This window comes from Cuculus canorus, chromosome 7, assembly GCF_017976375.1.
Source record: "Cuculus canorus isolate bCucCan1 chromosome 7, bCucCan1.pri, whole genome shotgun sequence".
In the NCBI taxonomy this organism is placed as follows: Eukaryota; Metazoa; Chordata; class Aves; order Cuculiformes; family Cuculidae; genus Cuculus; species Cuculus canorus.
This window is the reverse complement of record NC_071407.1, coordinates 21,938,000-21,965,939: the sequence shown is the minus strand read 5'-3', so window position 1 is coordinate 21,965,939 and position 27,940 is coordinate 21,938,000. Positions and strand designations below refer to the sequence as shown.

At 43.8% G+C, this 27,940-nt stretch overlaps 2 protein-coding genes across 6 annotated transcripts in view; one reads left to right on the top strand and one right to left on the bottom strand.

The window, feature by feature from the left end:
- Nucleotides 1-148: 148 nt before the first annotated feature.
- AP3M1 (adaptor related protein complex 3 subunit mu 1) lies at nucleotides 149-14,957 on the top strand. 2 transcript variants are annotated; one of them, XM_054070912.1, is made up of 9 exons: nucleotides 149-264; nucleotides 5,730-6,005; nucleotides 6,728-6,899; nucleotides 8,274-8,411; nucleotides 9,583-9,668; nucleotides 10,051-10,184; nucleotides 10,849-11,056; nucleotides 12,361-12,505; nucleotides 13,168-14,957. In XM_054070912.1, the coding sequence occupies exons 2-9, from the start codon at nucleotides 5,733-5,735 to the stop codon at nucleotides 13,266-13,268; spliced, it is 1,257 nt and encodes a 418-aa protein (XP_053926887.1). In that variant the 5' UTR covers nucleotides 149-264; nucleotides 5,730-5,732; the 3' UTR covers nucleotides 13,269-14,957. The 2 variants fall into 2 exon arrangements, with proteins under 2 accessions (XP_053926887.1, XP_053926886.1); XM_054070911.1 differs by lacking the exon at nucleotides 149-264 and adding an exon at nucleotides 1,252-1,488.
- A 537-nt stretch (nucleotides 14,958-15,494) lies between these two features.
- The window catches only part of VCL (vinculin), a 52,734-nt gene continuing 40,288 nt past the window's right edge, over nucleotides 15,495-27,940 (bottom strand). The window contains exons 14-22 of one of the 4 annotated variants that reach the window (XM_054070909.1): nucleotides 27,712-27,861; nucleotides 27,026-27,134; nucleotides 25,804-26,106; nucleotides 25,112-25,233; nucleotides 24,605-24,790; nucleotides 21,811-22,020; nucleotides 19,453-19,656; nucleotides 18,753-18,857; nucleotides 15,495-18,037 (exon numbers count right to left, since the gene is read on the bottom strand). In XM_054070909.1, the coding sequence (XP_053926884.1) occupies nucleotides 17,891-18,037; nucleotides 18,753-18,857; nucleotides 19,453-19,656; nucleotides 21,811-22,020; nucleotides 24,605-24,790; nucleotides 25,112-25,233; nucleotides 25,804-26,106; nucleotides 27,026-27,134; nucleotides 27,712-27,861 (1,536 nt within the window). In that variant the 3' untranslated portion in view covers nucleotides 15,495-17,890. The remainder of the gene's footprint in view (nucleotides 18,038-18,752; nucleotides 18,858-19,452; nucleotides 19,657-21,810; nucleotides 22,021-24,604; nucleotides 24,791-25,111; nucleotides 25,234-25,803; nucleotides 26,107-27,025; nucleotides 27,135-27,711; nucleotides 27,862-27,940) is intronic. The other 3 variants (XM_009570738.2, XM_054070910.1, XM_009570739.2) reach the window with 3 other exon arrangements.

The following is a 27,940-nucleotide window of genomic DNA, read 5'->3' as shown; positions in this document are numbered from 1 at the left end:
ATGATGCTATGATTTGCCGCCATTTTCGGTATCAGTGCCTCTTCCGGGGGGCGGTGGGCAATGGATGGGGGGCGCTGGGCGGGGGGGTGGGTGCTCCGTGCGGTGCATTGGCCGCCGCGGCCGCCAGGGGGCGGTGCTGGGCGGGGGCGCTGGGCGGGGGGACGCTGGTCCGGCCCATTGGCCGTTGCCGGCGCCGCCAGAGGGCGCCCCGCCTCGCGCCCGCCGGGCGCCGCCGCCATCTTGGCCGCTGCCCCGCGCCGCGAGGTAGGTGGGGGGCGCGGGGGGCCGGGCCGGCGCGAGGGCACCGGGGGTCCCGCCGGTGCGGGGGCAGAGCCCGCCCGGCTCTCCTGGGGCTGCGCCGGTCGCTTGGGTGTGGAATGGTTTCCGCGTAGGGAAGAAACGCCCTGGGGGCTGCCGGGGGGGTGGGACTGGGAAGGAGCTCGGGGGCTGAGGAGGGCGGAGGGGCTGAGGTGGCTCTGAGGGGGTTGGGAGGGGCTTGAGGGACTCAGGATGGCGGGGGAGGGTCTCGGGGAAAAAAGGGGGGGTCAGGGCGGCTGGGGGGCTCCGATAGGGGTGCTGGGGGGCTTGAGGGGCTCTTGAGGGGCTGGGAAGAGCTTGGGGGGTTCAAGGGGACTGGAGGGCTGAGGAACTTCGGGGGCTGAGGAGAGCTGGGGAGGTTGGGGGGCTCAGGAGGCTTATGGGCTCAGGAGAACTGGGGAGGCTTGGGGACAGGGCTCAGAGGCTTGTGAGCTCAGGAGTGTTGGGGGGGCTTAAGGACGGGCTCAGGAGGATTGGGGGCTCAGGAGAGCTGGGGGCGCTCAGGGGACAGAGGGGCTCAGGAGGGTTGGGTGGATCAGGAGAGCTGCGGGGGCTCGAGGACAGGAGGGCTCGGGGGACACAGGGGCTCAGGAGGGTTGCGGGGATCACGGATAAAGGGGCTCAGAAGAGCTCGGGGCTCAGGAGAGCTGGTGGGCCTCAGAGGACAAGGGCTTAGGAGAGCTGGGGGCTCAGGAGGGTTGGGGGTCTTGCAAGGGTGGGCCCCTGCATCCCTGGCATCTTTCTTCAGCAGCAAACATGGCAGTTCTGGCCATGCATTACTGGCTCGATTAGTGTGGGGCCCCGCCAGTGTAGATTAGCATAATACACACTGGAAATTATCTCCACCCCTGTGTATTGCACATCACTTCTGCCCTGTTTGGTACCCAACAGGGAAATTCAGTGGAAGTTATTGTGTCTTTTCCTTTGTTTCAGTGCTAACCTGCTTTGAAGTAGCAATGCTCTTACTGTTCGGTGTGGTGAATGGTTTGTACCCATTAGGTGTTGGTCAGACTGGAGGAACAGCTCCACCACTAAATGTAGCTGTTGTATCAACAAAAATGATACTGGGGTAATGAAAATCCATGCTCATAGAAGGCAGACTGCGGGTACGGGAGAGGAAAAGCTGTTTTGCAAGACAAGCACAAGCAGATTAAACTACTCATGTAGGAGGTAAAATGATGGAAGTCGTGTTTTACAAAAGAACTGACTATTCCAGCCATGAGAATGATTCAGCTGGCAGTTCCTGGCATGTTTGAACTGTACAGAGCTTCTCTTTTAGTTAAAGAAAACCCATCTGAATGGTATTTCACTGTGAATGTCTGGGGTTTAATCTGTGGTGTGTTGTGTGCTAACTCAAAAGCACAAGCAGACCTGGGTTTGAAAAATAAAAATATGGGACAAGTAGATTCTTTCCCATCTGCGTGCATGCACCTGAACATTCCTTGCAGATGACATGTTAAACAGAGACCACTCTAGCCCTCTAGTGCTGGATTTTGCTGTCCTTGTCCAGAAATGAAATTCCCTATTGCGCAAAGTATCCGTGCATCAGCTAAGTCACAATTACTCCTTCAAGCAAAGCGCTCCTTACAAGCTGTTCTGCGTTAAGAATCTTGCATTGAAACCTTGGATTCATGAAGGAGAAATTGAAGTCCTTGAGGCGGAGAGGTCTGAACAGTAGGTGACAAGTGGCAGCAATAGCTGCAATAACGAGAACAAACCACATTAAACCTTTGTAAAATATTAAGTTCCTGTTATTTCCCTTTTATTTCTCCCCAACTTGCAGCTTCCCATAGAGCTTTCAAAACTTAGTACACAGAAAGTAAGTGAATTTTTTTTTAGTAATGCATGAGAAGCTGCTTTTTAGCTGAAACTTCTAAGAAGATTCTCTAAGATTTAGTATCAGGGAGCCTGATTTTATTCCTATAGGAGGGAAGATTTAAAGAGTGCTGCTTTGCTTTCTTATGGAAGAGGTGGGAGATTAAAATCGTTCTGTGCCTTCTTTCTGCTGTCAGTGTTTGGCCTAGTTGTGGTGGAGTGTACACACAGTAAGAGCTGTCATGTACAGCAGGGGTCCGGTGATACTTGTTGGCTCTGAGCTAGTATTTCAGTAGTGCATGGCCCTTTGGCACCGTGCTTGTCCTTTCTGGAATCTTGAGGGCCTCTTAAAATAGAGCCTGTGAAAAAGAGCAGCATGAAGCTGTCGCTCCAGCCCATAAGACTTACTGGAGCAGTGTATTGGGATATGCAATGGAAAACAGCTTCCCAAAGAGCTACTGAGATGAGGCTTTTGTATTCTTTGATCAAATCCTTGTGCTTTGGCCATTCAGTGTTATCTATGGTGTGGAATATGAGCTTAATTATCAGTCAGTTGCCAGTAGATGCATGACAAGATATTCACCTTTCCTGTGTCCATTTGGTCCTTTCTATCTACCCACCACTGCTTTCAGAGGTTGAGGTTTTTTAAGTGGTCCCTTAGTAGTACTAAAGCAGCTGATTCTGATGTAAATTGCGCTAGAAATGTTCTATCTTAATGTAAAGATGTAGTTTTAGCAATTAATTTTTAATTGCTTTGGGGGGGGGGGGAGTGTTTCCCAAGAAACTTGTGCTTTGCTTCAGCTTTTACAGAGAAGCTTGCTATTCTTGCAGGTCCCAAAGGGAACTGCAGTTATTCAGGATCACATGTTCAGTTATTCAGGATCTAATATTGTTCTGTTGGCAAGGGATAGAACTATCTTGCCAGCAATTAGAAGATTTATACTGCAAATAAACTGAGCAGACGCACCATGCACGTGTATTATTGCAAAGCTCATCAGTCAGCAGATGAAACACTTCACAAACCCTTACGCAGGCTGGGATTGTCACTGGTAAAAGCATGGAGGAAGCTGGAAAATTTGTTATGGATACCAGTCATTTAAGACAACTTCAAGGTATTCTCAAAGGACTATTTCCCTCCAATAACTATTCCAGAAAGTTACAGTGTTTTTCAATGAGATAAATAAATGCATACTGAGCATCTGGGAAGCAAAGCGTTTAGTCTTTAATAGGGATGATCTTGCTGGTAAAATATGCATCTGAGCAGTCTAGACAGACACAAGTGCTTCATGGTGTTAGGTTAGAGTTGGTTTGATTGTCAAGTTTTGCCTGATAAACAGGGATACGAGGTTAAGAAGGTGCCAAAATGGTTTCCCTTCTATCTGCGGATAAGCTGTGGGCATCTTACAAGCAAAAAGATTAACTACACTTGAGCAGCAGTGTTAAGATACGCACACAATGATAGGAGCTTTGCAAAAACTATGACATTACAAAACATTCACATTTTCCTAAGATCTGAGACTTCTATTAGTGTGACTCACAACATGTACTGTGGTGTCAGGATTGGCCCAGCCGGTTATAGCTGTGTTCAGAGCTGCCGTGTTGGCTGTCTTGGAAATGTCATTGCAGTATTTAATATGGCTTTTTGTGCTTTAGTTTTCCTGTTTTAGGAGCTAGTGAATGGGGTTGCAGAGGTGGGAAGCAAAGGTTGTCTGGTTTTGCCACATCTGTGACACATCTTGAATTGACAGGAAAAAGCTAAACTACCGACCAGCTGGTTGTGACAAAAATACTGGCTTTGCAACCGAAATAGAACTGCTTATTTGTTTCTTCAGATTACTGTAACATTTGGTTGCTTTCCATTCGCTGTCACTAGAAGTTCATTTCCACAAACATGTAACAGATACTGAGGCTGTCCACCCCCACTAATCCTTCCTCCCTCTTCATAGCAGCTATGCCAAGTGCAGGGAACAGGGAAGCTTTGGAATCCTTTCCCAGGGATGGTCCCGTTTTGAGCTGTTTTCAGTGATTATTGCTGGCTCTAAAGGGCATTGCAGAGGTCAGTGATGAATTCCTCACTTCCTGGTTTGCAGAGCTCTGACCTACTAGTGTGAGGAATCTTACTTTTGCTAAATTGATTTCTTATGTTCAGCATTTTTAAATTTTTTTTTTTTTGTGTATCTGCTAAGGCAGAAGAGGGTGGGGTACTGAGAAATGAACATGTCTACATGTCTGGAATGAAATCTGGCACTCAATGTGTAGAGTAGCAGGGAAGTCTTCAGTATTGAGAGCACTGTAAGTGATTTTGGTTAAATAATAGCTTACATAAGATATGTTTGTACTAGTACCAGTTGTAGAATACCGAACATGAAACTCAATCATTAATTGGTTGATGCTAAATGTCTGACAGTGCGTGGGATAAATCAAATCAAATGACTTAGCCATGTGTATAGCAGACTGATGCCCCCGGTGCTGTAAGAGCTGCTTTACCACAGCCAGCACTATGGTCAAGCTCCAGACTGAGCTGCCCATGGACCAGCAGGGCAGGGCTTGTGCCATGGAGCAGTAGAATGAATGTGCTGGGTTTAGGTAGTGATTGTGTTGGCCTGCTGCACTGCTCTGCTGTGAAAAGTGTGTCCTGACAAACGCAGTTATTTCTAATGGATACAATCTGTATGAACATTAACAGTGGGACAGCTGCCTGGGCTTAAAAACCCTCTATTGCCCTTTCCTGATGTGCTGTGTCAGAGCGTTGCCTGCAGCCTAGCACGGCTTCTCCACATTGGGCTGTAGGTCGAGTCCTCTGGAAATGGGGTCTCACCGGTGCTGCTCATACGGGAGCTCTCCTGTGCAGCTCTTATGCATTTACCAGGAACTGGAGGTTGTATTTGTTGACAGATATGGTATTGTATCCATATTAAAATGTACAGAGAACTGTTCTGAGCTTTGTAGCTGATCACCTTCGTATGTTCAGGCTGCTTTGGTGCAGAACAATACTGACATTCAGTGGTTGATTATGCTTGCCACTATTATGTGACTATCCAGGAGATTTTGGAAGGGTTTAATGTTCAGTGCTGGCTAAATTTAGAATGTGTTTAGTTAAACTGGATTAAAGCAATTGTGCCAAGGCTTCTTTATAAGAGTGCTGTGCTCACAGTATTAAAATTGTCTGTTTTCTTAAGCAAAAATTTGAGATTAATTTGGTCCGGGAAAGGTGAAGTAGAAACACGCAATAATATTTTGTAGTTTTGTTTCCTTCCCAACTCTTAAGCAAATTGGCAATCACAATTTTCAAAAGAAATTCCTCTTCTATACTGTATTGGTGTAGTGAGGTTTTTTTGTCCCTATTCTGACTCTTAGTCTCTGGTCTCTTTGTGCCGGCCACCAAAGCCAATGTGCTCTTAGCAGGAAGTGTCCAAGACCTGGCATGGCCCCAGGGAAGATGATTAAAGAAAAACAGCAAAGCAGATCTTTGTCTTAAATTCACATGTGTAGGACTAACCAACATAAGAAAGGGGGCCTGGGAATAAAAATAATGTCCATCCTCACATCCTCTTGTTTATTTTAACTTGTTTCTTCTTTGCATGTGTCTCCAACAGAAAATGATCCACAGCCTGTTCCTTATAAACTGTTCTGGTGATATATTCTTGGAGAAGCACTGGAAGAGTGTTGTGAGCCAGTCTGTGTGCGATTATTTTTTTGAAGCTCAGGAGAAGGCAGTCGATGTTGAGAATGTGCCTCCTGTCATTTCAACACCACATCACTACCTCATCAGCATCTACCGGGATAAAATCTTCTTTGTGTCTGTCATACAGACAGAAGTGCCGCCACTCTTTGTAATTGAATTTCTACACCGTGTAGCAGATACTTTCCAGGTCTGTCACGAATAAATAATTTTAAAATTGAAATAATTTCAGGGGAATTTTCCTATAAATTTCTTTTAAAGCCAAGTAGTAAACCCTCAGTCAGTGACTTTGCAAAGGCAATTTTTAAGTCAAGCACTCGCTTACAGAATAAAACGGCAGAGAAGGTATATTTTGTGTAATCGCTCAATTCATGGACACCAGTGCATATGCACTAAAAGCCAAATCCCACTTTGTAAATGCTGTCTTTTCTGTAAGCTTTTGTACTGCTCATGTTATAGACATGAACAAGGAGCATACAGTCATGAAATACTCTAGGAGGAAAGAGATGTGAAGTGTGAGTCAACCTGTTCCATAGATGCTGTAAATAAAGGAACTTCTGTGAAGACTGAGCATGCCAAAAGATAGTCTCCTTATTTTAAGTCTCCTTATTTTACAGAAGTCTTCTAACTGGAGATGTGTTAGTGTTCACAAGTGGGAGAACCTTTGGAACGTAGATACTAGTGAACCAGATTATATTAACTTCATTGCTCATGCTGTCTTTTTTTCTACTTAGGTGATAAATGTAACCTTAACATATGATGCTGTCAGAATGTAGAAGTAGCTGGTCAGTTTAGGCACTAAGATTCCCTGATGTATTGAAGAGTTTCTGTGAGCCAAAAAACCAAACAAATTTTTGCAAAGCATCTTAACAGGAATAAAAATCCTCTCCTTTGTAATCTCTGATTTCTTAGGATTACTTTGGCGAGTGTTCCGAGACTGCAATTAAGGACAATGTAGTTATTGTGTATGAACTTCTAGAAGAAATGTTAGACAATGGCTTTCCGCTAGCGACAGAATCTAACATCTTGAAGGAGCTGATTAAGCCGCCCACAATTTTGCGCTCTGTTGTCAACTCCATCACAGGTATGAAAATAAGTGACTTTAAGAGGTGACTGGCTACTTGTAAACAAAATCCCACCATGCTTCATAGCTAAAAAATAATATCGTGTGGATTTGTATCTCTAAGGTGAGGCCGTTGTCCTGCTACTTCTCAGAATTAATAGGTGTGTTCCTCATTGTTTGTAGTTTATACTGGCTCCTTCGATATCCCCACGGGTGCTGCCTGGTCCAGCCAGAGCTGCTGGAGTCCCTCAGGAATAGCATTTCCCAGCACAGACAGCACGTACTGGAGTCAGCAGCTCTGGGATTGGTACAGAGGTTGCCCCAAGCCTTGAATAACTGAGTAACATTCGAGAAGGTTATGCTTTGATAAGAAATTCAGTATAGAAAGGTGTGTAACTGGTATCTAATAAATATCTGCTGGTTAGGAACAGATAGCATGAAGAGAAACAAATAGCCTCTACCCAGCCTCCTCCTGCCTGTACCTCCATCAGTATCCATCAGGCTCAGGACAGTTTTCTGCTCTTGTAGAACGTATGTCTTGCACCAACAGAGCCAAATGTTTGTCAGCTGAGCTGGTAAATCTGGTGGTCTGGCTGGTGAGGTATGCATGGACTGTCCCATGGGGTCAGAGACAGTATCAGATGCTCGCCTGTGCGTTGATTTAGAGAAGGGGGCCTGCAGGGCCAGACAGAGGAACTGCTCTTTGGGGCAGTTTGAGTATAAGTGTTATCAGTTTCAGTTCCTGGGTTTTGGATTGTAGTTTGTTTTGGTTTTTGGTTTGTTTTTTTCAGTGTGGTTTTGGATGGTAGTTACACTTATGACATAACACCTATGCCATTAGTGGACTAGATGCACCGAACTAGAAAGTCGAGTCTCTGGGCCAGGGCCGATTAAGCCTGTGGTCAGGTGTTGCTGCAGGGTAGCTCAGATGTGGATCAAGGGCAAGAGCCTCATCCTAAAACGGCTCCCAAACAAAGGTGTGGAAGCCCTCCCTAAGGCTTCTTTTAGGTCTGTCTTCATAAAAACTCTAGTCAGTTAATCAGTCCTGAAAGCAGCCAGCTAAAACTCTTAGGAGAAGAGGAGAGTGTGCTTGAGGCCCTCACAAGGAGCTGTAATGCCTTGAATTGTAGTGATGGCAGGATCTAGCCCCACATCTACTCCCTCTCAAACCTTCTGCTGACACAAGCCTTGTATTTTGCTGTGCAAAGTACAGTCTGGAACGTAAAGCTGGACACATTCTTAAAGGGCACTCATCACTTAATGAATGACATGTTTTTGGGTCCAGGTTGCAGTCTGCATTCCTGGGGAAATATCTTGCTTTGATTCTTAATTGTGGCAGTTGAAACATTCCTCTTGTAATTAATTACTGATTTTAAGTTCCTTTTCATTTTTAAGGCAGCAGTAATGTGGGTGACACGCTTCCCACTGGACAACTGTCCAACATCCCTTGGCGCAGAGCAGGTGTAAAATACACAAACAATGAAGCCTATTTTGATGTCGTTGAAGAAATTGATGCAATTATAGACAAATCAGGTAAGATGCTTTGCCAGCTGGGTTGTGTTTGTTGAATGTGTTTACATTTACCTGCTGATGTTTAGAGATAATACAGTCCCACCACTTTTTAGCATGTGTTTGATGTAGATAAATCTATATCTTAAATAGAAATGCACAAGTTAAAATGACCAAATGTGTTTCTTCAGTTAATCTTAAAATAGGAATATGCCCTAGGCTACTTCAAGAACACTGTCACAGTAACTATGTCACTATGTTACCCTCCTAGCTTAAGAGGATTCCCAAGAGTAGTATGCAGGCTTAGGCTGAGAAGTTACAGTCAAGAGCGTTTGTATTTCCATATGTATTTCAAGACCGATCCATGTTCACTGAGTGTTTCCATTTCCTACTGAGGATCCACTGCAGCAGTCATAGTTTCCCATTTTTGCTCTGTTCCCCCAGGGACTAGCGATGCAAGAATCTTTCTTCCTAACATTCACCAGGACTAAGAAATAGATGAGGTTGCTCCCCTAGAATTGGGATGTTACCTTGTTCCATAGAAATATGGTTAACTGTTTTCACCACAATCAGGATCCCTTCTTTTCAGGCAAATCATTAACCCACAGTTTCTCCTTCCACTTGATTAGATCAGCAATAGTTTCCATGTATCTTATAAAATAACCTTTGCTTGTAGGCTAATTAGTCCAGAGTCCTGCTTGTAGCTTTCTGTCCTTACAGGCATTTAAGGAAGTGAGCCTTTCTTGGGTAAGATGCTTGGGGTTCCTGCTTTGGGGTTTGAGAGGATTTTGTTTCTTTTTGCTATACATCAGTTTACCACCAAGGTGAATATATATTTGCAGTCTTAAACAAGCCGTGCTTGTGAAAGCCAAGGTTATCTGGAGCTCTGTGGCACATACTTAATGTGTTAAGATTCAGAGCTTGTATATTCTGAAAATCTTACTTGCTAGTTCAAGCACGTCCAGTACAAGTCCTGTGTCACACTGGCATAAGTGTAATCAGGCACATGCCGTTTGCTCTGCCTCGTGTGCTTTAGCGAGCTGCCCAGGCCACAGGTAGCTGGGATGACCTTTTCTCTTGGCCTCTTCTTGAGCATTGTGCAAATGTCATTTGTGCCCTCTCACTGCGCTTCACAATGTTGTTTGGCCCTTGAAAATAGTGTTAAGTCAAATGTTTTTGTTCTTTCCCTCTGCAGGTTCCACAGTCTTTGCAGAAATCCAAGGTGTTATTGATTCATGTATTAAGCTCTCAGGAATGCCAGATCTCTCTCTTTCTTTCATGGTAAATTAAGCATATATTTGGGAATTTTAATTGCTCGGGATTTATTTTTCTTAATGATCAGAGTTTAACAATTTTAAGAGCGCAGTTGCTACCCTTCTATGTTACACATATGAAAAGTAACACACCAAATTTTCATTGTGTTGTGGAAGTTGCTGCATTGCTCAGTAGTGGGAATGGCTTTTGTCTGTACATAAAACTATGCTCACAGGAACCGCTGTACCAGGTCAGACCACTAATCCATCTAGCTTGGCAACGTGTCTCAGATAGTGGCTAGGAATGATACTTAAGAGTGTAAGAAGTAGGAATTGTGTAGAGTTCAGTAGGTGGTTCAAACTGCTGATACTTGCTGATACTTGAGTTAATGTTTTGTCACTCCTTACAGAACCCGCGGCTGCTGGATGATGTCAGCTTCCATCCCTGCATTCGGTTCAAACGCTGGGAGTCTGAGAGAGTCCTTTCATTCATTCCTCCCGATGGGAATTTCAGACTGATTTCCTACCGTGTCAGTTCACAGAAGTACGTTTCTGTTCAGACACACTGGTTCCTCAGAGACACCATCCACTGCTTCCATCCAAGTAACTGCAGATTTCTCCATGTTAGGGGGCAGTTTACCTTGTTGTTAAAACTCACATTCTCGAGGGTTTTTTTGTCTGTTGTTCTGTCCCCACTAAAACAAGAATACAAGTTTTCCAGTGAGCTGCTGATTCTGAGTTCTCATTTGTGGGATAAAGCACCCACAACAGGAATATAGGGTTGTTCATTCCTGGCAGTCATTGTTGCTGCGAGATGCTTTGTGCCAGATCTCTGTATACATGGAGGACTCTGATCTTCATAAAAAGAATAAAGCAAAAAAAGACTGAACTGCAGATATTTGCAAAGTCTGATTTGATTGATGGCTGTTCTGAGAATTTACTCAGTGAGATTACTTCAAAAAACCAAACAGGTGGAAGGGAGATTAGGAAAGATATTTGGAAGGAAACATTTTTTCTTGTAATTCTCTGCTAATAAAATTCCTTCAGCAGTGAAGTTGAAGAGCTGACTATCACTTCTTACTTCTGAAACAAACTGGTTCTGACTTGATTGTCTGCCAGAAACACAAGAACTGTTGATGAGAACGAGCTTCATTTTCTCAAGCAGAGTAATAGCCAGGATGCATTCAAGCACTATTGTCTCTTTTCAGCTTGGTGGCAATTCCTGTCTACGTGAAACACGTGATCAGTTTTAAGGAAAATAGCTCTTCAGGAAGATTTGATGTTACTATTGGACCAAAACAGAATATGGGGAAGACAGTAGAAGGAGTTATTGTGACAGTTCACATGCCAAAGGCTGTACTCAATATGAACCTCACTGCTACACAAGGCAGCTACATGTTTGACCCGGTTACTAAAGTAAGTCTTAAGTTTTTATTTATTCACTTATCTAAGATGACTTTAGAACAAGTCGTACGTATTGCAGAGCACTGGAGCAGCATTGCACACTTAGCAAAAAACTCACCCTTCTGTATATGTGTATGAATTAAAATCTTCTCTCTAAAATTGTTTTTTTCAAACTTGGATTCACACCAGCTGTGATTTCTGATTTTATCAGCTTCCATTCCCCTCTCCCTTTCCTTCCTCTCTTTTCTCATGCTTCTTCGCTCCCTGACTATTTTTCTCTAGCAGATGCAGCAGCATTTTGCAGTCTATGTTCTTTAAAACAGACTTATCTGGAAAAAATGCAGTAGACTTGAAAATGGGTAGCCAGAAAAACAGAGCAGGAGTTGTGAAACCTCTTCCAAGAGATCTGCCTGAAGACACAAAGGAAAGAAGACAAAAGGTCTGAAAAACTGTCTCTTGGGAGTCCTGCTTTCTTTTCTCCCAGTTAAGGTTTCAGACCTAAATTTCCTAAAGCTTCTGAAGCTTTTACTACCCAGGAACCATTTTGCTGGAATGCAGTCTGAGCCAAACCATTCTGATGGCTCTAACACCCTGCTCCGAGCTTTCTGCTGTCCTTGGAAGGTCTGTCAGCAATTGATTTCAACTGAAAGTAAAAGCTGCCCAAGTAAGGTTTTGTTTCAAAAAAACAGACCTTTATCTTTTAAAAACAAAAACACCAACAAAAATACTAGAAGTCTCCTTTCCTCTCTGCAGAAATTAATTATACTGTTTGTACCAGGAGCTGGGATAACTGGGTGGATTGGAACTGCAGCAGTTTGTGGAAGAGAGAACTGAGGTTTTTCTGTGTTTATCAACAGTTTTTAGCTTATGATAAGAGCAAAAAAAAAAACCCTCTTTTGGGTGAGTAAAGGGCCAACTTCGTTCCATGTATCTTCTTTAAAGTGTAAGATTGAGAGCAATTAAGAGAGCAGTGGGAAAGTAGTGACCCTTAGGAAGGTTGCTGTGGCTTAAGTGTCTCCTTTTGCCAAGTACCTTGTCTCCTGTCCTCATTCTCATGCTTAAGTTCCTGTGGCCTTTGCTGGTTACTGTCCTTGCTGCATGGGTGTAGCTGACCCAGTCTGACAGCAGGAACAACCATCAGTACTAAGGGAACGTGGTGCATTAAGTGCACAGACCCCCTAAAGAACACTGAGAGGGCAAAAGAAACTACATCATTCCTGCAGGAATGCTAATGTGCCAACTAAAAGCTTGATATGAACTTGACCTCACAGGTGGTTTTCTAGAAAGCTACTGCTACTGTTCTCTTTCCTGACAAGGTGTTATCGTGGGATGTTGGCAAAATCACCCCTCAAAAGCTACCAAACCTGAAGGGCATCGTGAACCTGCAGTCTGGGGCCCCCAAGCCAGAGGAGAATCCGAGTTTAAACATCCAATTCAAGATACAACAGCTTGCCATTTCAGGTGAGTGGATGGGTGTCACATGAGGTGCTGGTGGAATGAGTGGCAGGAAGGAACAAAGTAGGAAACTTAATCATTTCATTGGAGATGCTGATCTGAAGTCAGATTGAGCCAAAAAGCTAAAAGCTGATTTACCCAAACCTAACAGTCACCTGTGCTGGAAGACTCCCTTGCTGGGAATTGTGAGTTCCCAATTGTTTTTACTCAAGAAAGACTGTGAGAAAGAGATGGAAGAATGGATATTTTTCTTTGTTGACTTGTGTAAATATGCAAGTTGATCCTTCTAGTGGACAGTGGTGGATGACAGTTGACCATGCTGCTCTTGACTTGCTTTAGCCTTGTACCTTTAAAGCCCTTTCTAGGGGTCAGAAACTCCATTAATTTTGAAGAATGCCGCCCTTATTCTTCCGTGCTGGAGCTAGTGAGTTTTTTTATCTTCTCACTGAGCAGAACAGTAAAAAAAAAGCTGTTGCCCTGCCAAGGCAGTTAGAAGTAGATGACTGGAATGGTCTCTGCTGCTGTTCAAACAAGGTGGACTTGTGACAGGGAAGAAAATCAGCCTCGTAACTAGTCTGAGCATGCTTCCAGACAGCAGGGCTTTAAAGAGCCTGCCCCAAGTGCTAGCATTCTGCTTCTGACTTTGTGCTTGGTTTTGTCTCTTTCAGGACTGAAAGTGAATCGCCTGGACATGTATGGAGAAAAGTACAAGCCTTTTAAAGGGGTCAAGTATATTACGAAAGCAGGAAAATTCCAGGTCAGGACATGAGAAGACGCTGTACTTCCAAGAGGAAATGCCCCTAAAACCAAACTTGACTGCTTAGTGACTTATGTTGCTATTTATTAGGTGCCAATTAATAGACACTGATTAGTTTGGGATCAAAGCATTTGTGCACAGCAGCTCTTAAAATGAAAGCATAGCTTAGTTTTTCTTAATAAGGCTTTAAAATGAGGTACTTTTTTTCTAATACACCTTCACCCTTTTTTTTACTGGATGGTTGTGCTGGTGAATAGTTTGATGTAGGTGATCACAACGTGTCACAAACACTACACTGCCAGGCAGATACCAAAGCCCAGAGGCCAAGCACATGATGGAGGCCATACAGGCTGCTGGAAGAGCCTTGTAGCACGTACTGCTGCTGCAGTGCCTGCAGAGAAAGCTTGGCTGTTCTAGCCAGCTGCAAGCTGGCGTTCCACAAAGCATCCCGGAATCCCTTCAGAAACAGGGCAGCAGTGAGAGGGCCCAGGTCCCACAGGGGTGAGGACCGAGCCAGTGTCACTCCTGAGAAAGAGCTGCTGAGAAGAAAAAATAACGTCCTCATTGTTTACAAGAAATCGCCTTTCTTAAGAAGCATTTGCCTTAATCAGCTTTCATTTGTGCCATCTGCAGATGAGCTGATATAAACAACATTCTGCATTGAATCCGGGAGGTGATTGTGCTCTGTAATCCACTTTCTTCCCATTCAGTCTCACCCTTGTCATAATTTTTTTAATGAATACAGTTGCAGAGAGTAAGATCTATTTTTTATGTGAAGCCTTTGCTTTGATTTCCACGTGTTCAGAGTGGATGCCAGCAGATTTGTGCCATGTGTACATTGGAGCGTAGCTTCCTAGATAGCACAATAGAATTGTCACATGCATTTAATGGTCGTGTGCTTTAATGTTATGAAATAAAGGGAACTCTACTGCAGATCATCTCTTGTGAAGTATTTGCACTACTGTAAACTATTCACAGTGCTTTTAGGCAGGAGAACTGCGATACCATTGAGCAATGACTGCTTGCTATGTCTGTACTGAATGTGATCACTGCATCTGTCGAAAGCTTACTCAGGAACAACGCAGGTAAGTGTCCTTTTTATCTTTCAGTAGAGAACAACAAATGTTTAGATTATGGCATTTCTAAGATAAAAGGGTGACAATGCAAAGCTGACTGAACTTTTCTTTATATGCCAGCACAAACTTGTTATCTCTGTAAACCCAAGATGTGCTCTGCTAGCCCTTACCTTTGGCTGCTATGGACCAGGCCTTGCCAGCTTCCAACGTGGGCAGCACCAGGGGAGGAGGCACAAAGCCACCCTCCCTGGAAAAGCTTTGATGCCTACCTAACCCACCACCAGCAGTCACTGCCAATGAGTATCACACCTACCTGGTAGAAAGCCACCCTGGGCATGAAGATGGATTTCCTCAGGGAAATAGTGTTTTCGTGAGGCTCAACCTTTGCTGTAGGCGTGCCGACTCCTGGCGTTTCTCCAAACAGGATACTCAACTATGGAATCACAGAAGCAAGGACTCTGCTCATATTCTCCCTGCTGAAGAAAAGAGCCCCAGCACATGCGTGAACAGCACAGCTGAAGGCACTGGAGGGTGGCACTATGGAGGAACTGGGACTGCCATCTCCTGATCTCACCTGCTCTACGTGTCCAGTGCTGGAGGACTGACAAAGGCAACAGTTTCAGGTTCTCATCCTCTCAGGTATGGGGAGAACAGGGTGAAGAGTACAAAAAATGAATTTTACCTCTTATTACTAAATCCCAGATGCCTTCTGCCACTGTGGGACTCTTTTCGGTCCTACAGCACTTATAAACCTTGGTTCCATGAAGGCAGAACACTGCATGTGCTGGTAGGCATCTTTAGAGAGAAAATGCATTCAGAAGTGGTTCTTGCTGAGAAGGAGCAAAAGGAACAGGACAGGGGTTCCACGCGAACTGCCCTTGCATTCAGCTTATGAGACAAAATTCCAATTACTGAAGCACTGCCCAAGAGCAGGCCGGCCCTTGTTCCCTTACTGACAGGACCCGGCAAAGCCCAGTGCAAGTTCCCAGAACCTTGCTTGGTGCTGCTGGAGCAGATGAGCACCAGGCCTTGGGAAAAACTCTTCTTTTCTCCCATTAGAAAACAGCTTGCAGTGAATTCTGAATTACTAGTTTTACAGACACAAAACACAGACCAGAAACATGTTTTCACCTTCTCCTATCTGAGAAAGCTTGCCCTTTTTCTGTTCAGAATATGCAGAAACAACTGTTCCTTGGATTTTGTATTCCTGCTTTACCTGTTTGCTCAGCCACCGCTCCAGTAGTATCCACAGTCATCAGCAGACATTTGTACAAATGCATTTTTATTGTTTTAACAGAACCAAAGGAAGGCTGAAAACATTAGACTATACAATATATTTTGGTTTATAAACAAAGTTTTATAGTGGTAAAACATTTCTCAGTGACATTCACGGTCTGATTTGAATTTCTGCTGCACTTCAGGCCTGAAGAACAATAGTGTTCACAAAGCAGTGACTGCATATGGTGGGCAAGTGTCTCAGCAGCTGCAAAACAGTTCCAGAACTCAGAGCAAACATTCTGGAAGAACGGCAAAGGCAACCAGGAGTCATCACGTTCCTGCAACCATTCCTCAAATCAACAAAAAGTGATCTTTGGCATAAACGATTGCGTATTAAAGGCATTAGTAATATTGCATTAATATCAGTCAAGCAACTAAACAGTGATACAAAAAAAAAAAAAACAACTCTGAGAGAAGCCTGAATTGGGGGAAGATGGGCCATGAGGGGCACTGGAAGGGGATACAGGAAGACTACTTAGAAAATCCCTTAAAAATAACCCCGCCTATTCAGTGTTATTTACTATTAAATAGAAATCACTACATTACAATTAGGTTAGAGATCTGGTATAAACCAACAAAACACAAGACTTTCGGGTTAAGGCTCTGGCGCCCCTTCCTGTCCCTTCCCATCCTAGGAAAGGAACGCTATGGAAAGATCCCAAGTACCACGTATTTCATCACACCCAGACACGAGGAGAGAGTTAGATGGCTGTGTGCTCTCTCTTGCTAAGGTCAGTTTGAGGCAGACATGTTACAATCAGTTTAACTTCCCTTTTTGATAACAGTGCAATGGAGGGGGGAGTCCAGCTGCGCAGTTCTGCCCCAAGGGCACTTCTGTTCAAAGGGGTTGGAGCGTGCAACCATTCTCGGCACACTCAGAGGGCATTGGGAGGTCAGCACAGACCTGGGCACAGTAGGTGTTCCTTGCAAACATACACTCACTCTGAAACTACAATTCTTCCTGCCAAATGCCGAAGGACACTACAGAGTAATGAAATGGATGTGTGTATGGATCTATGAAGGCACCTTTGATCACGGAACAGTAAAAGCATCCCAAGTCTACTTTAGCAAGAGAGGAGAGAATTTTGTGGGGTTTTATTATTGTTTTGTTTGGGTTTTTTAAAGATACTGTAACACTTTGCTCAATTTGCTGTTTCTAGAACCTGAAAAAAAGACTTTGAGCCCCCAAACTCCAAATGTCAAAACCAGTAAGAGCATCCCAGCTTGTTCAGCATGAGGAAGCACCAATTGCTGCTGGCCATGCTGCCTAGAAAGGGCTTTGTGTCCCTGCAGCACTCAGGTTTTAAACTGCTTATGCATTGCGGGAAACGGGCAGTGGGGCAAAAGGTCTTTTTAAATTCAATGTCCTTTATCTTTTCATTTCCACCTTGAGTGCCTGGGATAAAATTAGGTGGAGGAAAGAGGGAAATAATAATAATTACATGAACTCTAGCTTTCAGAAGGAAAGTGCCAGCATGGGGCATGTTCTGCTCCTGGACATGCAGTAGCCTGAGAGAACCAGGAGTTTCAGCTCAATACATCACTGAGTTGAGCAAGGAGAGTGTTCCATGATTTAAGGTCTCCAGCCGTAAGGCTCACACGGTCAGCGTGCCACTAACACTGATGGCAAAGCGCTTTCAGTACAGTTCGAGTGGTCTGGAATAGCTCCAGCGGGGAGGAGGGGGCACAGACTGCTCCAGTTTTGTTGAAGTGTTCTTACCAGGCAAAAAAAACCCCAACCAAATATAATTTCAGACATGGAATTCTCATCATCAATTCAAAACTGTTCTTCTGCCCCCCCTTTTAATTAGCCCCCCACTTTCCATAATTTCTGCATGGTTTAGGGACAGCTAAAATCCTGTGGAGGAGTATTTCTGTATCAATGATTGTCCTTTAAAACCTGCCTGGTAACCAATAGTGTCCTAAACTCAACACAAGCTTACAGTGAGGTCCACATTTTATACCATCACATGAAAACTACTGGGCTATGCAGTGCATAAATGAAATGTGCTTCTGGGAGTAAAGGATTCATGAAGGGAATCTTCAAAAGGAAAAAATAAAGGATAAGAACTGTTTACAGTCGGAAGCAATATGGAGGTGCTCGATATCAAGTGCACTCCAAAGATATTTGAAATGCATTCTCTTGTAATCCATACCCTTAGAATGGGGCATTTGCATAAGCTCATCTTGAGCTCATGTGTGCAGCACCTTCTGCTGTTCAGCTCTTCTGTTTCCAAGGAAAGGCATTTTATGTTACAAAACCCAATGCTTATGTGGCATTTACTGATACCATGGGGTCTTTCTGACCCAGCGAAGAGTGAATCCAGCATCTGTTCTTATCTTAATGGACGCTGCCTCAGCTTCTCTCACGGTTTCCTTCACAGACTGCATGAGGTTCTGTGCATTATGAACCAGCATCTCAGTTGCCTGTTGAGAAAATGCAAAATTCCCAATGTGTTAGTAAAAATACCCTGTTAGGGACAGCAGCACCAAACCTGCTATACATGGGGACTGCCAGGGCAGGCAGCGAGTCTGCTGATGGTGACCTTAACTATAAAAGGTAACTAGCCTAGACTAGTAACTAGACAAGAAATAACTAGCCCCTGGGAACTAGCAAGCACTACCCTGACTCACAGCAAGACTTCTCCATTTCCCACTGTCTACTTGTGCAAAATCTGAATAAAAGCTTAGTATCCCACCACAGAATAATCTCTCTAAGAAGGCAAACCTGCAGGATTTCCACTGAAAACATGGATTTGGGAGCTGCAAGGCAAGGACTGAGGATGCCGCTGGAGAATAAATCCCGCCGCTGGAGAATAAATCCCGCCGCTGGAGAATAAATCCCTTCTGTAGGATCCACCAGGGGGTGCTGTTCCTCCAGCATCAAACCTGCTGCACTGGTAGACCCAAGTTCTTCCTGCAGCTCCCTTTCTACTGCTGAGTCAGGAAGATCAAGAAGTTGTTCAGATAAAAATTTGAACCAGGATAGCTTTTGGGTTTGGGAAGGACTGACTTTCCTCTACTGAAATGCAGCTTTTGGGCCAGAAACCAAGGCGCTATACTAAAATTACCTTCACTGAACAGCTGAGGACAGGTTCCCAGAACACATCTGAGATTAAATGTGTATTTTTACACCTCTTACCTGTTCTGACTCTTCATCACTGATATTGGTTCTGCCCAGCATGGTAGCTTTGACAGTGGAAAGAATTTTGAGTTGCGTGCTGATGGTTGGGATTCGCTCACAGACCTGAGGAAAAGGGATAAAAAACACTTCCCATTGAAAACTGAGCCAGTGCATACTGTTATTTTCTCAGATAAATTTGCTTTTGTTTTATTATGCAATAAGGAATAAGCACAGGAGGGATCCTACAGCCTTTAAACTTCCCGACAAATATTGGTAGGATACTTGAATCTTATTTTACTTGCTTTGGTAATTTCTGGGATGGAGCCGATGTTTTTCCTTTCCTCATGGGCCAACTTAGTTGAATGGGATTACGGATACTTGGCCAAGATCACTAAACTAAGAAGTGCTGTATTTCCCCTGCTATTTTTTGACATGGGAATGAGGAGATGAAACCCCAAGCAATGCTCAGGACAGCGCAGAGCTCACAGCACAGTATTTTTCCAAACCTCTTTGGACACCACTGTGTTGGCCTGTACACACATCCCAACTTCACAGAATGTGTATGACCATGGGACCTAAAAGCAGACACAGAACATGCCAAAACTGTACAAGCCGAGGAAAGACACATATGATTTCCTGCCAGCACTTCTGTGCTCACTCATATCGAGAGAGGATCAGAGGTGAAAGACTTGGAGGCACTAACAAGTCAGCTCATTACCTGCAAGAGGTTTGTTCTGATGCGCTTGTCCGTACACTGCTTCGCCACCTCCTTGGCCAGCCGAGTGACTTCATCTGATGCCTTCGCAATGTCCTTTGCGCACTGGATAAGGGCACGCTTGTTGCCGCTGCCTCCTCTCACCAAGCGCGACATCTCAGCCATGAGCAGCGCCATCCGTTTGGCAGCAGCGATGATATCGTTGCCCTGAGGGGAACAACAGCAGTCAGCGTTTGTGCTGGGACAGAAACTTCACAGAGGTCACGACTGAACAGCAGCAGCCTACGGCTGGGTGTCAACCCTTTCAAGAAGTTATGGGTGGAAGAACCGCTTGTGAACAAAGAAGAGGTTTCTTCAAGGAACAGGGAAGAGCTGTGCTAATTACATGTTTCTGACATTTTTCTTCCTAACACTCAAGAAGAGTTTGCTTCAAAACTGGAAAAGAAGTGGTAAGGAAAAACATTAGTGTGTCCATGGAGCGGGAGGGTACTGCTCTGCTGGCTGGGTTTTAAGATAAACCATGTTATTAGCATTCGAAATGCCAGATTTCCTCAAAAGGAGCTATTTTAAATTCAAAAGTGCGCTAAATAGCTTGTTAAACCAAGTGGCACAAATGAAGGTAAACGGTGTAGTCGTAATAGTAGAGCACAACGTTTTCAGGGGTCTGAAACTGAAGTTGTTAAAGCACCAGCTCGCTGCTCTAATACTAACAGATAAATAGAAGAATCTATGACACACAAATCTTTCGGCACTGGTAACGTGGAAATAAGATAGAGTTTTTTCCAAGTTATTCCCTGAAAATAAATCTTGCTTTTTGACAAAATCTCTCCTTTTAAAATAAAGCTCCCAGGAGAGAACAACTCAATAGCTCAAAAGATAAATCCAGTGATACTCCTCACATGAAGATCCAGATTTCTTGTATGAAGTAGAGACTTAACAGTCACAGAAACACTTCTGAGAACAATTTGAAATGTGAATTAAGCCTGACCAAGGCAAAACCATTTCCTGTACACTGTTCCCAAGAGAAACCCAGTGCAGCCAAAGCAGGCCTAGATCAGTTGCTACTGGCCTGTTAGTAGATTCAGATTCACCTCTGCAGAAAGCTGTTAGACAGAAGCAAACTCTCTGGAGCCATGAAGCGTTCCTTTTGTGGGGCTGAACCATCAGCAGGGTGAGTTTAAGTACCAGCACGCTTTTCCCTCAGTATAACTCCATGATTAATGACTGATGAAGTCCAGAGCAAAGAGCACACAGCGAGAACCCAAGTGAGCAGATGCCATCCCTGCCCCTGGGTGCGTACTCCATGGCTCGCTACCAGCAAATCCAATAAGGTGTCTCAGATACTTTACAGATAGAGGTGACAAAACACTGAACTACTCGTTACCATGACCTAAGAGCTAAACTGCTTGTTAGGGGGACCACTTAGGATGCAAATGACAGAGCTTTTTCCATGTTTTCACGCAGGAGGACCAAGCAACTAGGAGCAGTGACCTTTACGAAGCCCTCTAACAAGTTATCCAAGCATCAGAATCTGAAAAGGACAAGAACATTTTTAAAGCCCTTTTAATTCAATTAGTTTATCTATGTAAACACACACACAGGTACAGGCACATACACACCCCCCTGACCTGTGCTTGTTAGGGGACACCAACCTCATTTTCTGCAGCATGCTCTAAAAAGTGACTGGTCCTGCAAACATTTGTGCTCAGACGCAGATCGGCTGCTCATGAAGGTGTGACCTTGTGTTAGATTCGCAGCGCTTTCACAGAAACACCGTCTCAGTTCCGCAGCTGACAACACCCAGTGCAGCTTCTTCAGAAAAGGACTCGCTCAAGAACAGCATTTGCAAGCCAGCGAAGCGCAAGCCAGTCAGTCCATCCTCTTGGACACACTGCCATACAAAGCCATTCCTGGTGGGAAGGTTTCTAACTGGTGGCATCAACAGAGGCAAAGCACAACAGACACCTGAAATGACTTCCTGAACGCTGTACACTCTGCTGTAGCTGGAAGTCATTAAGAAACCTTAGCCGTGGCCTCCCAGGTAGCCCAAGTGAATGGAAAAAAGAACAGGAGGGAGGGAAGACAACCGTTACAATCTGAAAACTGCCATAACAAAGAACAGGCAGATGCAAAGGGAGAGGAAGCCTCTGAATATTAACATGTGACCCAAATCAAGCTTGAATCCAGCACTGACAAACAGATCCAGCAAACTCGTGAAGCCACTCTCAGTCCTTAAATGTGCAGACACAACTCATTCATTCAAAAAGGCGGAGCCAGCAGGGATCAAGAGTGATGCAAATGTGTGAGCGTTCCCAATGGCTGGATGCACACGGATCAGTCCCCAGGGAGACTCAGGAGTACCTTACTAGACCACTTGGTTGCTTCCCGATGCAGAGACTGAGCGGCAGCCAGAATGGGCTGGTTAACAGGCTGATTGGTTGGCATTAACAGCAGCTCAGGCTCGTAATCATCTTCAATGTCAGAGGGGAGAGGAAATTCAACATCTGCATCATCCTCCTCATCTACATCTACACCAGCCTCAGCCGCTTCGTTAATCACAGTCACATCAGGCTTTGCAGGTGGCAGCAAGGGTGGAGAAACAGGGGACAGTTAGTATGAGAAGCAGAACTGGGTAAAAGAGCATGAAGTGAGCTGGTTTAGCGACCAAACCATCCTCTTGGTCTCTCCAGATCTGACCCAACAGCCCTAGGATCAGGTCAGAGGGAGGAGAGGAAAGAATATGAGATTAGCAGAAAAAACTAAACATTTTACCTGTGAACCAAAGCTACCAAAAACATTAAGAGGTTATAGTTCAAAGATGATGCAGCATTTTCCATCTCAGCATACAGTTTCCACAGACAGAGGCTGACTGGCAGAACAACATTTTTCCGGCAAGACAATGGTGAAATGAATGGATTTTCTGCTTCCGTGAAAGCCGTTTGGCCCGCACAGAAGCCAGCATGGCAGCTGATGACCACGGTGTTTGTGCAGATCAAGAGCTTTTTATGGAAGCCCGTTTGTGTGTGCGATAAGAAGAGAAAGAAGCAGGACCACAGAGAAACCAAACACTACTGTAGAGAAAACACAAAAGGTGGAGGGCACTAGAAATGGGCACTGAAATACCACAGGTAACATGGAAAAGAACAGAATAGGGCTATGGAAAGAAGAGGTGATAATGTTATGAATGTGTGGATATTGCACTTCTTAAAAACGACAAACAGAATTAGTAGAATAAGAGGATTATGAAGCATATGGTACTGTTTTGCCACAATATGTTGTATTCCAATACCTTCAAAAAAGAGAAAAAGAGGATTCAAGCAAAGTCATTGTGTTAGGGTAGCTCACAAAGAAGAGGTAAGCATACAACACCACAGGCAGTCATAACACGGCAGCATTTGATACAAATTATTCTACAATTTCCCTAACTGCACTTCTTTGACTGAAGCCAAGTGGGATAAAAGTCAAACTACCCTCACAAAAAGGTGTGCATTTTCAGCTGCTTTGCTTAAGACATGGCCTTTTATAGAAAAACATCTCCACCGATTAAAAGACAGTTCCTGAAGGAAGGGGTAGCTCTTATTAGAGCTAAATAAACTCATCCTCGAAGACAACTTCTGTTCAAGTCATAATCTAATGAAAAGTTTTCAAATAACCCTCATTCTGATTTATCCAAATGAGGAGAAAAGCATAGAAAAGAGAACACAAAGGACAAAAGCTAAGAAAGAATTACAAGAACAAATGCTAGCCTAACTTACTGGTTTGTGGGTCTCAAAGAGCAATGCAAATTGTGTTTTATAATTTCAATACACTAAAGCTTAGCTCTTTCATGATCTGCAAGGAGTTTTAAGGTCTGCTGCTTGGCTTTGATAAAGAAATACTTTTGCATTGCACTATTTCATTTAGAATGTATCTAGTATAGATCATAGAATCACAGAATCACCAGGTTGGAAAAGACTTCTTGGATCAGAGTCCATCCATTCTTGTCTGCCACTAAACCATCTCCCATAGCACCTCATCTACCCATCTTTTAAATATGGGTAATTTAGTAGGTACTTGTGTACAGTAAAAGTATTTTATCACTGACTGTATTGTTAAGTTATCCATTTTGGAATTTAAACATCAAAACACTTGTAGGAAGCTAAAATTCTGGCTTCAAAACTACCTTCTGAGATGACTACTACATGCCAGTGCTATCCTTTTGGTAACATAAATCTGTATTTGGTATCTCCAGAAGCAGGGGGGAAATAGCACTTTTCTTTTTATGAGGAGAGACTTGGGCAAGTTTGCAGGACTTTTGTGTTTTATCTGTACTTTCAAACCAGATGTTCCTTGAGCACAAAGCTCTGAGGTTGTTTCTATAAGCTATTCAAGTTTATGTTCTCATCCACCATCTAATTTGGTGGAGTAAAAAGAACTGGAGATTTTAAAATCCCAGTTCTGGTCTTTCAGGCATCTGCAGGTGTTGTTCATCTCAGCAGTCGACACCGCTGCTGCCTGCAAAAAAAACGTGGCACTCTTGGGGAAAAAAGGGAAATGCTAAAAAGTGTATTAGCATTTGTAAGACCGATGAGTTCCCTCTGTTCTGTCACAGCACTGAAACAGTAAGGAAATGAAGGAATTTGGCCTTGATAGGGAGTGTGACTTGGTGCAAGAAAAAATGAGACCAGGCCACCTGTATATGGTCACTGTTCCTATCATAAATGCACCAGATCAACTGCAAAGTAACCTGCAGCTCCTTCCAGAATTAAGACAACCCAGCTCACCATTTCCACAGCTGGCATCCGCTTTTTGAAATCACTTAAATACAGCAATGGGTTCCTCAGCCTGGAAAGGTGGCAGGATTGGTGGCTCTTCAGGCAACAGTGGCATCAGGGATCACTAGCAGTTCAGCACACAGGGCACACCTGTGTTTCCCAGGGGGATGCTAATCAAACATTCCAGCAATTCTGAGTATTAGAACTGTTGCCCTAGTTCATTCCAAACTTGAATGGGTTTCCAATTCCTCCTGCAGCACTGTTTTTACTATCTGTTCCATAAAAGAGCATTCTCTGCCATTAAGACAACACACATTGGACCAAACACACCAATCCTAAAGAAAAACAGTAATAGAAGTATCCATTCCTTTTAGCACAAGGCACATACAACAACATCTTACCTTGCTTGACCATTTCCGGGCTTCATCGTGCAACTGCCTAGCAGCCATCATCATGGGCTGGTTTATTGCTTCTCCTGCTTTCTGCTCGGGGAACTCTTCATCCTTTTCTTCAGGCGGTGGTGGTCTGGGTGGGGGAACCTCACCTTCTGGAAGTGGTGGTTTGGGAGGAGCAAGTTCATCTGTCAGCTAAGGAGGGAAAAACCTCATTCAGTGCCATGAAAGACACCACAGAGATTGAATAAAGGGCGGTGCCAGATGTGATTGCATGAGCTCATGCCTCTTTCCATTCTGTCAAGTGCCCCGGATTAGAAGAAATACTATCTTCTAACCTCTTTTCTTTTGAAAGTGGGAATGGCATTTTTTAGACTTAAGGCTACTTGTACATATGGCTGGCCAGAGAATGTGTTTATTTCTAAGGAGGAAAAATACACTCAAGTAATTTCTGTGTGCAATCCACATGCTGTCAGTGACAACTGCGGGTTGTATCACAAATTGTGCTGTACTTACACGAAGGTGCTCGAGGTCAGGAGGAGGGGGAAAATCTGGCTCCTGAGGCTGGAAGGCTTCTCTGACTTTGGCCACAGCTCCCAGAATTCTGTATCCAGAGTCCAAGAAACTCTTCTGCAAACCTGAACAAAAATTCCATGACCTGTTTAATAGTGTTCTATACTATTTAGAACTACAACACTACACAAAAAATACTTCTAATTGTGCCAAGTACATGTGTATCTGTAAAAGAATGATGTTTAAAAAGTACAAAAGTGTTTACATTTTATATGGATTTGCATGTTTGAAAAGTTAGTGTCATATGCAACATGCGTACAATAAAGCCTGGGCTGGGTAACAGTCACTGTCAACAGCCAAAGTAATTCCCTGAACAACATTTAGAATAAAAGAAGTTAAATAATACTTTCTTACATGAAGTAGTTTCACTGATAACCAGTAACAAATACTTCTTCTAATACTTTATAATTATGAAGTCACATAATGAACTAGAATGCTGAATCCCATTCCCTGGAATACGCCAAAGGTCAAAGCAGGATCCAGCAGTCAGTGGGGTGTGACCCTGATTTCACTGTTCTGGGACTTAAGGGTACACAACTTTTGCATAAAATGGGATACCCAGCTGAACAAGACCCAACAAGCACCATCTTCAGCCAATAAAAAATACATTTGAAATCAGATGACCGAGTCCTTACCAGGATCAGAGATATTTCCTGCCACAGCTTTCGCATCCATTACCATTGGGGATATAGTCTTGCTTAACTCATCAGAGGCTGCTTTCACAGCCTCCCGGAACTTAGGATCTTCTGAGTTTTCAACCTCCCGTTTCGCTACCAGCAGGATGCGGTTTGCTCGTCTCGCAATGCTGGTGGCACCAGCGACCAGCATCTGAGGTTGCATATTGGCCATTGCAACTTTACACTTATCGAGATCTTTCTTAATAGCCTCTTCTGATGCATCCAGCAGAGATTTAGTATCGATGGCTTCATCTACCAGCCCTGGAATAAAAGTTCAACACATTAATACTCCGGTTTCATCTGTGGAAGGGGGTATTTGCTATTCCAGAAACTGTTCACAACCAGAAGAGTAACTCTTTCCAAACTGGGGATCGGTGGAAGAGGGCATGGAATCAGACCAAATGTATTACTGCAGTTTTATGCCTGATGACGCGGTACCTCTATCACAGTAACCGTGCTCAGGCTTGCTCCCACTAATGACATCCCGAGCTCTTACTGATCCCCTGTGGAATGCTGTATGAGCCAAGATGAGCAGAGCTTCCTTCCACCCACCAAATATCTTTAAGCACATCCAGTACTTTTTGTACCACTCCCATTCACTCTAAAGGAAATATGCTTTTACTTAAGGATGATACTTGGCGAGATGTAAAACACCTATGTTTTAACTATGGGGATGGAGCAGGAGGGAGCACACAGTCAGGAGATGAGCATGCCAGTGCAAAGGGTCTGTACTTTGGAAGGACCAAACATTGGCCTAAGCAAGATTCAGCAGAGCAGTAGCTTTGTTTTATTCACTGCTTTCATCAGGCTGTTACGTTATTTTGAACATATTTTCTTGCCCCCACTTAATTACTTGTCCTCTCAAGAATGCAAGTTGCTACAGCGCTGCACTGATAGAATAGCAACCCCAATAACAACAAACCACATTCAGGTTTTCCCACAGAAGAACTAAAGCTGAATTTGCTCCCCTGCAGCTTAAAATTATCACCCGTGAAGAAAGCTTTGTTTATACTGTAACATTTACCTATTTCTGGAGTCAGAGATCACATTCCCACTTTTCTTACTTCATTTTTAGCAAGTCATTACTCTTCTGAATGTTTCATCAATCCAAAGAGAAGGGGCAATGTCTCCCCAGCTAGTTAGCCACCAGTATAAACTGCAACAGAAATGCCTACTTCACCTGTCATTTTTTCCACATTATCAATCCATTGGTTTTTCATGGTCTCAAAATGTTCATAAGCAGCTTGATTTCCAGGATTTCTCAGGAGAATACGAGCAGCTGATACCACCTGCCAACAGAAAACATTTCTAATTAGGGAACTATCAGTATATATTGACATCACACACAGACACACAGTCCTGAAAATACATTTGTTTTTCAGGACCAGATGTGTAGCTGCTCATCTGGAATACTGCTTCATTAACTCCAGTTCAACATGCAGCTGCTTGAAGATTTACCATGCTGCTGGGATTTGCTGACACAAATACTTCTTTCTGGAACTTCAATTACAGGCTTAAATATCAAAAAGTGTTTCTCATCTAAAAATATGTCTTGAGAGCACTAAAGTATATTAATTAAAGAGCGTTTTTCCCACTTACATATTTTACTAAGCCTCAAAGTAATTTTATTTCAAGGATGAGTCACTAACGCCTCTGTCCAGAAGCTGAAGAGTAAGACATTCCACTTAATCAGCTTGTTCTACTTGGTATCACACACACAAATAATTGCCATCCCCCTTTGAAGAGCGTGAGCACCTTGTTCCTTGCTGGCGTTAACATTTTTCTCTGAGAGCAGAGACATGAAGAAAATCCCTCTGAAGTCCTCCCCTGCCTTTTTAACTGCCCTTTGAGATCAAGGACACAAACCTGTGGGGTGAGTTCCCGTGCGGACTTCACTGTTGCCTGAATGCCTTCCACAGTGGTTTTATTTGCCGTTCCCACTGCAGCTGCTTTTTCTGCTGTAGCTCCCAGCCTAGCAGCGTGGTTTTCAAAGTTGGCTGCTCTTTCATCAAACACCTGGTTGTCACAAGAGAAAAACACGTTAAAAAAGCCTAAACATCCTTCAAGAATACATAATTTCTCCAAGGTGTCAAAT